Source organism: Colletotrichum jinshuiense, chromosome 4, assembly GCF_051148585.1.
Source record: "Colletotrichum jinshuiense chromosome 4, complete sequence".
In the NCBI taxonomy this organism is placed as follows: Eukaryota; Fungi; Ascomycota; class Sordariomycetes; order Glomerellales; family Glomerellaceae; genus Colletotrichum; species Colletotrichum jinshuiense.
The window spans coordinates 4,711,697-4,724,041 of record NC_139311.1 but is presented as its reverse complement, the minus strand read 5'-3'; the positions used below and the strand labels follow the sequence as shown (position 1 = coordinate 4,724,041).

The window sequence follows — 12,345 nt, the reverse complement described above, 5'->3', positions numbered from 1 at the left end:
ATTTGATGTATTGTTGGTGCTGGGTTGGTTATGTGGGTTGGTGGGATGCTGAGATTCTTTGGATGGTATCCCCTGGGAGGAATTCGGTAGCTATCGGGATGGTATCTAAAAACGAGGATGACGAGCAAAAGGCCATTCTCGGGTGGGTGGGTTCCTTGCGGGAGTGAACTTGTTTTAAAAGCCCATGCGTTGTGATGTCTTTCCGCCATTGCGTTGTTGCAACTGAGTATTTTCCGTCCAGATACGTGGTCCTATAATATTGTACCAAGCTGCTGCTGTGTCCGAGTCTTTAATCATTTCGCACAACGTGTCTCATTCTCCGTTGATAACCCTTGATGGCCTGCAATGGCTCCGCAGGTCAGGTATTCAGCACCTGCTACTTGGAGCCTCAGTAGGCTTTCGAAAATGGGCACCTTGAGCAAGCAGTAACAAACACACTTGCATGCATCATTTATATCCCTTGGCCGCGAAATCCATGTCAGGCTCCTTCTAATAGCCGGGTTTGACGCCCGGGAGCTGGAGGCAGACAGTCTTAAATATGTGATGAGGAGACTGCTTGAACCGGCATGTGTCTGTTTCGTGAGGTATGTTTCCAGCTTATCCCCCATGTTTGGAGGTTGAGATCTAGGAGCTGGATTGACATGCTGCTGCCACTTCGTCGTTGCAGGTCATTTCTGGCGACTGGAATAAGGACCCACCCTGTCACGCCAAGAACCTCGCTCGCCGACTAGACCCCTGTCTTCAGCATCCGTTTTGGTCCTTATGAGGCGTTAGTTCTAGGCTCTCAAGCCACACACTGTAGACTCGCCACTTAAAAATCTCCGTCACATCCATTTTCATCTCTTCCTAGCAGCCAGGATTTGAGGCGACATTGCTCCCAGCCACACAATAAGGATCTTGTTTCCCGATTTAATGCCCGCTCTGCAACATCTAGATCTGGCTCATTTGAAAACTGGCTCTGCAGTCGGATTTGAGTTTAAGAAAAGACCTGCCCTGTCAGTATGACAGAAGGCTAAAACCTAGAAATCTGGCTCTAGCGTCATCTGTATGCCAGTCAAAAGAATAAGTGATAACATCGACTTGCATACGATTGGGGAAGAGCCTCTATAGAACGGTAGCTGCAGCTTAGGACGGCCAGCCGCGATGGCGAAATTATCTCTTATTCTTTTGATTAGAATACGGATGATTCCTTTACAAGTTCTATTGGGTGCTACATCCCAAGACCAGACTCGCTCATTGTATGAGGTCGTTCAATTTTATTGCTAGCCCTTCCCATGATAAACACGCATTTAGGTACTCATTTCTAAGCCAGAGGACGACAGTGTTTTACGAGACTATAGACACACTGGACAAAAATACTCTTGTCCTACATTCATTGTGCTGCTAGGGACCATACTGATCAACTTTCAATAGCTTAGCTTGATAATAAAGGTTGCAGGCCATCCTGTGGCCCAACCTTGGACAGTTGTTACCATTATTATCTATTTGAGGCAAAAGTAATTGAGTTCAATTCGTAAGATTTGTGAGCAGTTCTCTAATCGTTTTTACTACACTCTTGACACTATATGGAGCGTCTTTACAATGCACAATCCTTATGATGAAGAGCAGCCCTCGCGTTTGATTGACCATTCGACATTACCCCAACGTGAAGCCTCGACATGTCTACATCTTCCGTCTATACTCGGCGGCAAGTTTGCTCGTCTAAAGAAAGCAATCCATTTTATTGCACATACCACTGGGCCGCAATGACCCTGGTAAACCCCAGGTTGGTCTTGCATTGTTGACCAGCGTTGAGCCAGTAGAACTGGGCAACGTTGTTGGGTCCTTCAATCCGGTAGATCTTGCGATAATTGTCCCCGTTGGCGAGTGATAGCACGCCGGCACTATTTCCATTCGGCCTGGCGAAGCGTACTTCATTGTTGAACGCGACGTCAATTTTGCCGTTGAAAGTGGCGGTGGTGAACGCATCTGCGTTTCGCATTGGGTCGAGTGCCACGGCACAGGTTTGCTGACCAAGAGCCAGACCTGCAAGAGGAGCCAAAGCGAAGAGAGTGGAGACGAGCATTGCGGAATGTCGATGCTTATAGAAACGAATGTATGTGTGTGAAATGAAAGTCGATTGCAGTATAATGAAGACAGAAATGTGCCTGCAGAGGGCTGGATCGAGGTACATTTATCCCACGGCGTGCGGCACGAGCTTCGCGCGACTCTTGTGGTTGCAATTAATTTGAGTTTTGAACATGTCTTAACCACTTCAAAATAGGAGATTCTCGCCTACAACCATAGTCATTGCCTCCTGAACGCATCAATGGTGCTGATATTTATGTCAGACCAGACTAAGTTAGGTAAATTCGATTAAAGAGAGTTCCGTGAAGTTCCGCTATAGTAAGGAAATAAAGACAAGGCGTTTTTTTTGCAATATAATTTTCGAACTGTATTTTCAAATAGTGTGGTTTATAATGGCGATTTTGCTTATATAGGTGCTTTAGTGTGTCCAACTTGTGTTCTAGAACTCTCACCCTTGTCTGCGGACGTCTTGGGCGTGTCTAATAAGTAGAAATCGAAATTGGTTTTTGTGTTTACAAGTAGAAATTCTTCTGAGCACAGATATTTGTGGATCAGCTTGCTTACAGAGTACATGAGAATCTCTAAGAACATAAAAACACAATTTCCATTTGTGACGCAAAAGCGGAACCGCAATTGCGCTACTGCAATTACGGCTTACATACATCGTGACACCATTTCTACATTAGTCCGTCCTAAAATACGCATGAACACCAGGAAGGAAGCGGGTCGATATGATCACGACTTTGAACCCAACCCAGCTTCCTTTGGCGTTGTCCTCGCAGATTCTCCGTCTACAGAAAGCGAAGTCACAGTACGCCATTCATAAAAGTGGTCTTGATGGTGTGCTTGATGGGTCTGTTATGTTTGTGACGCTCCAATATCCTTGTCCATATTTTTTCAAGACCCTGCCTTGAAGTTGCGGTTGTAATCACTTCGGCTTGGCGTCCATTTGGCCGACGCCATTCTCGCTGGTCTGCAAGATGTTCATACTCCAACCAGGGGCTGTGTAACCAGCAACGAAGGGGTTGGCTGCCTTGGCGCGCTTTGATGCTGGCCGTCTCCGCCCAAGAGATTTATGGTTCTGGAAGCAGCAGACTCGCACAGGAGCTGTTTACTGAGCAGAAAGCCATTTGATCCCGGCCGAGCCGGAGACTCGCTCGCGTAGCTGCTGTACTTCAGCAAGGTGAACAACACACTCGTTTACGTCACGGTCACGCAATATTTTGGATTGCTCAGCCAGAGTACAGGGAGCCGGCCAGCAGCAGAACCCGGAGATCTAACCTCCGGGCTGCCAACAGCGATATCTTCACTACTGCTGCTGCTGCCAACCTACATACTTTCTCTTGAACACATACAGACACCAGAATGCAGTATCAGTTTTGACCTTTCGTTACTTACACTTGAATTACCACCCGTACGGGTATCCTGTGATACCAACAGTTTCAGTAGACGACAAGATAGATAGCGAGACGGTTCAAGACACCGGGCAGTGTCGGAGGAAATATAAAGCAATACTATGACAAATGCTTAGTTGGCTTATGGTAAATTTCGAAGGTTAAATAAGTATCTCTCTCCATGTATGGTTGTATTTGTTCATGTGAAGGTATTGTCAGGTGTAGGTAGGGGGTGGGCCGGTGAGTCGTTGTGGGGGAAATGAGCCTCCTTGGCGCCTACTACCGTGCTTGGCAATATCCCTAAAACACAAGACGCAGTGTTCACCGACACGTCTGACATCGCGCCATCAACCACGCCAAGTGCCTCCTACCTGGCCTTTCAATGCAGGTTACCCCCCACCATAGAATATGTGCACAAGCTTCTGTACGGGGTCCAGCAGCAGTTTGTCCTCTTCCAGCCTGTATACGAGCCCACAGATGGGCGGCTGGTTCTCCCGGCGGACCTTACAGCGACGCGTGTTTTGGCGACGATCGTGTCTTTCCAGTTATCGATTTTCAACGCGAAAGCCTTGCACCTTCTCAGATGCGCGCTGCTTGACGGTGGCGGCGTCGGGTATTGAATACGGGTATATTGAAGACGTGGAAAGATTAAGCGACTACCGGCCGGGTGGTTATCATCCCGTCCAAATCGATGATTGTCTTCACAAGCGATACCGCATTGTACACAAGCTTGGTCACGGCACGTTTTCAACGGCTTGGCTCGCTCTTGACGAACAAACATCAAAATATGTCGCCATCAAGGTCGGCACTGCAGATGCAGACAAGCGAGAGGTAGATATTCTGTCTCAGCTTACGACAGGAATTGCTGCTTCCAGCCGCGCCGCAGACAAGGCGTCGATGATCCCTATGGTCGTTGATCGCTTTAGTATTGACGGCCCCAATGGGACTCATCCTTGTTTTACAACAATCCCAGCAAGATGTAGCCTCATGGATGCGAAAGAGGCATCGGACCCGAGGCTGTTCCAGCTCGACGTTGCTCGGTCTCTGGCCGCCCAGCTTGCTATGGCTATTTCTCTTGTTCACTCACAGGGTTATGCCCATGGAGGTATGTGATTCGTATCCTCATTGCCGCATCTCCTTTGATAATCTAATAACACCGTCTACCAGACCTTCATCTTGGCAACCTGCTTCTCCAGCTCCATTCTTCTCTAAACAATCTCTCAGTGGAGCAGTTGTATGCTAATTTTGGAGCCCCGGAGCCGCAACCGGTTGTCCGCCTCGACGGAAAACCGATCTCTTCAGCAGCCGGGATTCCTTCGTGCGCCGTCCCGCCTATGTGGCTTGGAATGGCAAGCGATGAGATCACCCTGAACGAGGCGAAGCTATTACTTGGCGACTTTGGTGTTGCCTTCCGCCCGTCAGATAAGTCCCGCTTTGAATCGTACACACCCCTTGTGATTCGCCCACCTGAGGCGTTCTTCGAGCCGACGATGCCTCTTTCCTTTGCGTCGGATATATGGAGCCTCGGTTGCGCCATCTTCGAGTTGCTTGCACACAGGTCCCTCATCGACGGAATCCTCGCACCTCAGGACGAAATCACGGCGCAGCAGGTCCAATTACAAGGTCCTCCGCTGTCTGAGTGGTGGGATAATTGGGAACAGCGGTCCAAGTGGTTCGACAAAGCGGGAAGACCGCTCAGTAATGAGTGTGACATATGGACATGGGATAGGAGGTTCGAGCAATGGGTACAAGACCCGAGGCAGTCTTGTGGTATGGACGTTATCAGTGAGGAGGAAAAGGCTGCATTGTTTGAGCTGTTGCACTGGATGCTCGCATGGAGGCCTACAGAGCGGCCGAATGCAGAGGTGTTAGACACGGCTTGGATGAAGAGGTGGGCTTTGCCAGCCTACGAGGAAACTCGGTTGGCTTGGGCATGGCATTTGCGACCTCTTATCCCGGCATGTACTACTGCACGGAAAACTAAGGTTTAAAGGTAGGATGCTCGGCTAGCCGATTTTGTAGTTGCAGGGTGAGCTGCTCTCCGTCGCTACATATTCGAATCACGCGGGATGGCATAAACCTCTCATGTGAATCCAGTGACCGGCACGCAGAACGTTACTCACGACACGTATCCAGTAGCTGACGGAGGTCCTCTTGGACGATGCGAGATAATCCCGCCGTTATTTTGGGGGGGGGGGGGTTCAAATAGGCCGCTCACGTTAACCCTTGTTAACAGCCGATTGCGGTCAAGACTTCCAACTGCATCATCTAACAACAAAGTTAACGCGCATATGGGGCACAGCACATACAACGTACGCACTATACTAGATATCAGATATCATGCTCATTTAAAAACACACCCACTCCACTCTGTATCACACGACTGTATGCCTGATGATGTTCTAGGTAGTTGCGCACAAGATTTCTGTAGCATTCGTCGAAAGGCAAAATTGAAACCGAAAACAGAGTTGTATCTGTCTGTTTTTCGCCTGCTAAGTTAACTATTTCAGATTGCTTCTGGTACAAAATATGTCTTGCATGTGGAATATCATTCGCCAATACCTCATGATTGTAAAAGAGTGATGAAATATACTAAAATTCAAAGATAACACCTAAATATTCACTCTCATTGCGTTGCTGAACATCACACCCCGGACCAGAATTCGAGATTATCCCTCGTCAACATCTCCAGATCTTCCAACTCTGTGATAGTTCCACCTACGATGCCTGATACGCGCGAGTCAACATTGCCGTCATCCATTTGACCGGCAATCAAATCCATCATCGGCAGGTCATACCTTCCATTGTTTTTAGGCTGCTTCTCGCTTGAATCCTCACCTTTTTCTAGCATGTCATGTGTTTCCTTCTCTAGGAATTCTTCTCTGTACTCTTCGCACTCCTTCTTTGACAATGATTTCAAGTCACCCCACAGAGCATGGTCATGTGGTGTCCACTCACGATAGTCCCTTAGCAGATTGGCAGCTACTATATGCCCCTCTTTCTCGGCGTATCTGATGGCACGCAGATATTGCAGCCGACCCTCGCCGATCGTTTGAGCTCCCTGAGTCAGAAAATACTGGATCATATCAATTCTCCCGTATTCTGCTGCGCCCTCCAAGGCAGTTCGACCGCCTATCTTAGCGCCAGCGGCGTTGATTGCTGCTCCAAGATCCACCAAAGTCCTGGCGATTCCAAGACGCCCTGTGATTGCTGCAAATTGCAAGGCAGTTGCGCCTCGGTCGTAAGCAGCGGGGGCATTGACGTCAGCCCCAGTTTTGAGTAGTAGGTCAATCATTTGTAGGTTGCTAATCTCAATGGCTGCCTGAAGAGGGCTTCTGCCTCTTTCAACTGAACGGTTATCCTCATTGACGTCTTCCCCATTATTCAAGAGGATCTCCAGCGCTACAAGATCATTCTTTTGAGCAGCAACTGACAAGGGCCCATGTAAGTTCTCAAATCCACCAAGAAGTCTGGGATACCGCACCAGCATCCGAAGAACAAATTGATAGCCTAGCCTGGCTGCCACAGACATTGTGAGTCTATCAGGCTGGTACCCATGATTCAACATGCGCTGTAGTGATTCTGGTGACCAAATGGCGAGAACAACTGGCGAACCGAGAATACAGTCGAAGTGCCAGAAAGGATATTTCTGTTGCTGTGGTAGATTGAATATCTCTGACAAAACTTCATAGAGATTCCATGCACTCTTATTCCAGATGTTGTCGTTGCAGTGAAGGCGAGGGATAACTGCCAAGGCTGGTGTCTGAAACTCCTTAAGGAGCAAATCAAGTAGTTCCAACTCGTTATGCCATGCAGCTATGCCGATGGCTGATGCCTCAAGATCCATCGTCAATTTAGATGGCGGGCGACTTCTCAAGAGTCTCCGAATTGTCGTAGTGCCAATGGCCCCTGAATATAAAACACTGATACAAAGTGCTCTGGGGTCGTAGCCTGATGCTTGTGCCAAGATGAGTTGTATGGAATGCCGGTTGCAACCGAGCCCTGCTGCCTCGATCATAGAAATACATTGCTGAAGATGGAGGATGCCATGGTCGTTATTTTGAAGGATACGTTGCGTAATATTCCACCACCCTGGCTGTGGCGCGCTTTCAACCTGACCATCAATCACAGCAGCACCGTGGTCGAGCATTGTAGTTTTTGCGCTCAGACCCATACTCTGATATTTTGGCTCTTTCGAACCTATCAGTGGTTTCTGGCAGGTGGTACATCCATCGTCTCCGTAGCGACACAAAATGTCAATGGTGACCAAGTCACCTTTGTGCGATACAAGATGTAGAGGTGATACGACTTGTTTCTGATGCCCCTGCCCGTGAGCTAGCACCCTATCTTTGAGAAGCAAGGAGCAGGTGGAAGTATGACCGTAATATCCAGCGACATGTAAAGCAGAAATTCCACGGCTTTCTGCATCATTAATGTTAACATTCCAGTCTTTGAGCATTTGGAGCACCCGGAGATTTCCTCGTGCGGCAGCTAGCAGGACGACATCTGTTGTAACGAGGCGTGCTCGAGGGATCAGACTATCAAGCTGGGCTTTCTCCAGAAGGAGCAAAACGTAGAAAACTGCTTTTGACTCGGACTTGAAACCAGCAGCCTGCCCAATGGCATTGAATTTCTCAATAAACCATTGTTGCTGATCAGCAACCTGACGCTGTTGGAGGACATCTGCCCCATTTTGAATGAGGGCGTCGACGAGCCCAAATAAGTAAAAGGGAGGCAAGTCAGAGGTATCCGCAGCCATCAAAGCAAGGTGCAGTGCATCCTCCAAGTAGCCTGTGTCATTTACACTTGTTGAAGCTGCTTCTTTCAGTAATCGTTTGACCAAGTCAAGCCGCGCTTCGCCGAATTCCCTGTAGTTGAGAATGACGGATCGGAGAGACGTTTCAAACTCATCGTATGTTAGATTCGGCTGTGCCCCGAAATCCAGCAGTCTGATCATGAGCTCCGAACTTCTATTCTTTGCCGCCTGTTGCAACGGTGTCATCAGAATTCCGTCTGATCCGAGGAGTGGGTAGTCTGGATTCTGCCCCGAAGACAAAAGCCAGTCGATGATTTCCCCTTCCACAGATTTAATCCCTCGGTAAATCCGAGAATCTGAAAAATTAAGAGCGCACTGGAAAAGCTTTTCTACAGCTGCGGCTACCGTTATGTCAGTAAATCTATCAATTCTGATAGGTGACTTGGTAATGCCAGAGCTTAGAAGCAGCTTGGCGATCGGATGCCATTGCCAACTAACAGCCATGGTACCGTCTATGTGATTCGAAAGCTTGTAAAATGCGATCTTGATGCATTCGTGCCAGTATTCTTCGCTGCCACCAAGTGTTAATGATTGGGCCCTGATGATGTTCTCATTCTCGTATGTTTCAGGCATGACTGCTTCAATTTCAGCAGTCAGATTAAACGCATCTCTGGTACGCAAGACGTGGGGGATATGCAGTAGTTCGTTAACTGTGATATATCTTTGTTCAAAGGCCATCATATCCCGGCCGGTTTTGATGCTCTTTGGTAACCTGAAGAGACTGTTGCCTTCAAGATATCAATAATTGAAACGACGGATAGTCTTAGAGATGGGATGCCTGACCTTGGGAAAAGGTTGCTTGGAACCGAAGCCACGGAAGACTACTAGGCCATGAGGGTCGCAATGGGGTTGTAACTGGAGTATAGATGGAGACATCAAGACCATAGGGGGTTCTTGGGCTGATGGGAGCTATCTTATCTCAATAAACAAACGCAGGTATCCGGCAGCAAAACTCACCTTGCGTAAACCTCCTGAGACTCGTTGGCTGATGACGGCTTATCTCTCTGCGAACTTTCGCGGGATTGAGAATTTGGTTATTGAGTATAACCTCACTGGCTTTGCCATGTCGCTTCCTCTTTTCCACACGATAGCCTATGAATTGCCAAAAATCATCGCCGCTTTTCTTTGGGACCTTTTTTCGGATGCCCAGTTTCTTCAGTATAAATTCGAGCTGTCCCTGGCTAAGTTCGGATCAATGGCTGCGACGGAAACAGAGAATAAGCATACATACGTCACCAGAAACCCGTCATCTTTCAGTAGCAGCCTCGTCTCTTCTCGCGACTTGTTCTGCTCCACGATCATACGCCTTATAGCAGACTCATGGGGCCGCCAATCGTTATCAGAAAGTCGCTTCTTAGAGGTAGCCATGTGTCTGGTGGAACAAAGCAATGCCAAGTGTTTGTTGGCCTCACAAAGGAGCAAAGTGAGGTATGAACTTCAAGACGATGCGGTGTCGTTCTTTCGATTTGGTTGGGCCCGCAAGGGGAAACAGTAAGGAAAGGCAAAAGTTATATCCTCAAACAGTGTTGGGGCTCAGATTTCATCCTTTTATTGTGATTGGTTGAGGCCAGCATCCCAATACTCTCTAATGAGGCTATGGGCGTTGTCAGACAGTCATTGGTCAATGCCGGTACCTGAAAGTTCTCAATGTGGGCGGTGTGCAACCTGCACCCCTTCCGTAACACGAGAATGACGCTGCATCTTGCAGCAGAAAGATCATTGGTTGAGCCCGGTATCTGAGAAGTAGTTCTGTCGCCTTACCGAGAAGGGCTTGCTTGCAAAAGCAAGCGGCAGGGTGGTTTCCCACTAGCCCGAAACTATTATGCACATGAAGTTGCAGTAAACTGCCATTGGAAGCCCGATTTACAGCTCAAAAAGTAAATTAAGCTTGGTTGGCAGAGCCTTACAGACACAATCCAGATGGTCCCGGACAACATTGAACCCCATTCGAATCCCCCCCCAGGTCTGAAACCAGTCCCCAGCATAGCCATGGACATATATACGCCAGAAACGAAGCATAAAGCTGAAGATATAACATGACCTTCGATCCCCCAAGCTTCTGACAAGATTTGCCCTTTATTCAAGCGTCTTTTATCATTCGCAGCACGCCAAGTACCCGACGCGATCCCTCGTTTCAATCGTCTCTAAAAAGCTACCTATCTGGGTGATTCTTGCACCCTGGCTTCTTCGACTCGCCGAGTCACGTCGAAATTTTCTCCAAAAATGCTAGAGACTATCGTCCGTTTCGTTCCGGACATCGCTCAACAGGGGTCCAAACACAAATACCTTTAACGGCATTTTCAATAGCGCCGCGGCCCAAACGTTCGAGATGGAGGTGACACTCGAGGCTATCATTGCAATTGTATCGCTCATCGTGGGATTTCCCTCGATGATCATCGTCATTTGGAAATGCTGCAACCGTCTGCGATGCTGCTCTTGGCAGGGTATGGTTGAACCGGTTTCTAGGTCCTCGTGACGGGGGGCTCTGGCATCTCTCAGCCATTCGCCCTACCTCGACAAGATTCGAAGCATAGTCCCACGAAGAACGTTTTTTGAAGCGAGATCTTTTCCCTGCCTTTCGATCTTGGACAGTAGTGGGCTCTCAAGTAGACATGTCCCAGGACTATGGCATTCCCGGCACTTTGAGCGTCAACCGATGACACGTTAACCGAATATTCTTACCAACAGCTCTCAGCTGGCGGAAGTCGGAGCATGACCTGCTTTTAGAAGAAGTTGTTCGCATTTCAAGGTAGCTATTTGGGTAAGGCATGGTGAATTTATCTATAACGACTGTGTTTTGGGGGTTAAAGGAGAAGTTCATGCTTGTGTGTAATCTATCAGAGCTTTGTACAGAACGACGTTCCGCCCCTAGAGGAATAGTCCTTCGTGGTGCCGTCCAGATCCGAACATGACAGCATCCAATTGGAATCTCCTAATTGCATGTCTGCGTCCCGCTTGCCTACTTGGAAGTGCGAGAACCTGCTGACATGTTAGCTCTGAAAGCCCTCCTGGATTCGTGTCATGGCTTTCGTCCTACTTGCGGACTTTGCTGAAAATGTCCCCTTCTCCAAACTCATCAACCGCCCGGGCTGATCGAGCTTGAGAGGATCGCGCCCGAGAACGACGTCCATCATGACCCCGGTCTGAACCAGAGCCAAACAGCACGTCAGAACACCACATAACTGTGTGACCAAGGGATGGTAGTCTGCGTGGACGGCATAAACGGTGGGCATCGCGGGTAGAGACCATCCCGCAACGTAGCAAAAAGGCAATATCGGCAGGACAAAGACGCTCCGCCAGCCGTTGAACCACTCCCGATACCGGTACGTCATGGCGATGCCCAGGAAGACGGCCGACACGTTGCAGAAGGCCCACCAGCACGGGAACATGGCGAACAGCACCAGCGGCTGGTGGCCGTAGTAGAAGTAAAGCCCGCCGTAGTTGAGGAGGCACTCTTCCAGGACGACGTCAAACAGACCAGCGAGACCCAAGAGGACCCAGAGAGTCTTGGTGCTGACCCCGCGCATCAGGGCGCCGAAGATGGTGCACCCCAAGACCGCGCCAAAGGACCACCATATGATGCCGACGTAGACGTCAAACTCGCGCCCCAGGAAGGTGAACATGAGCTGCGACGGGTCGTGGGACTGGGACCAGTAGCAGTTGGCGAGGTAGTTGTCCACGGCCTCGGGGAGGACGCAGGTCGCCGCGCCGAGGGTCAGCGCCGCCGGTACCGTCGAGGACCAGCGTTTGCTTTCGCTGAGGGCGATCAGGAAGAAGGCCAGGGAGAGGCCGAGGAGGACCGCCGAAACGACGCGGACGTGGTTGGCATCTTGGGCGAAAGCGTCGTTTGGAGGGGCGACGGTGCCGAAGGTTTCGTCAAAGGTTATTTTAACTCGGGCATTCTGGGCCAGGGTTATTGGTAAGACCGATAGGAACAGGGCTACTGTGAGCAGCAGACGGCCTCTGATATTCTCCATGACTGAAATGCTGTAGCTGTGAGGGAATGAATGTAGGAGACTAAGAGTTGAGTTCTTTGTAGCAAATGTACAGGTTCGAGGATTCGAGGAT

At 49.2% G+C, this 12,345-nt stretch overlaps 3 protein-coding genes across 3 annotated transcripts; 1 reads left to right on the top strand and 2 right to left on the bottom strand.

Annotated features, from left to right (window-relative positions):
- Positions 1-1,720: 1,720 nt before the first annotated feature.
- Positions 1,721-2,065, bottom strand: EsH8_IV_001185 (uncharacterized protein; the record flags this gene model as incomplete). Its single annotated transcript, XM_083266075.1, has 1 exon — positions 1,721-2,065. One exon carries the CDS (start codon positions 2,063-2,065, stop codon positions 1,721-1,723), a length of 345 nt encoding a protein of 114 aa, XP_083124970.1.
- A 2,383-nt stretch (positions 2,066-4,448) lies between these two features.
- EsH8_IV_001184 (uncharacterized protein) lies at positions 4,449-5,452 on the top strand (the record flags this gene model as incomplete). The annotated part of the gene is made up of 2 exons (XM_083266074.1): positions 4,449-4,566; positions 4,629-5,452. The coding sequence occupies 2 exons, from the start codon at positions 4,449-4,451 to the stop codon at positions 5,450-5,452; spliced, it is 942 nt and encodes a 313-aa protein (XP_083124969.1).
- Positions 5,453-11,267: 5,815 nt separating this feature from the next.
- On the bottom strand, positions 11,268-12,254 carry EsH8_IV_001183 (uncharacterized protein; the record flags this gene model as incomplete). The annotated part of the gene is made up of 1 exon (XM_083266073.1): positions 11,268-12,254. The coding sequence occupies one exon, from the start codon at positions 12,252-12,254 to the stop codon at positions 11,268-11,270; it is 987 nt and encodes a 328-aa protein (XP_083124968.1).
- Positions 12,255-12,345: the final 91 nt, after the last annotated feature.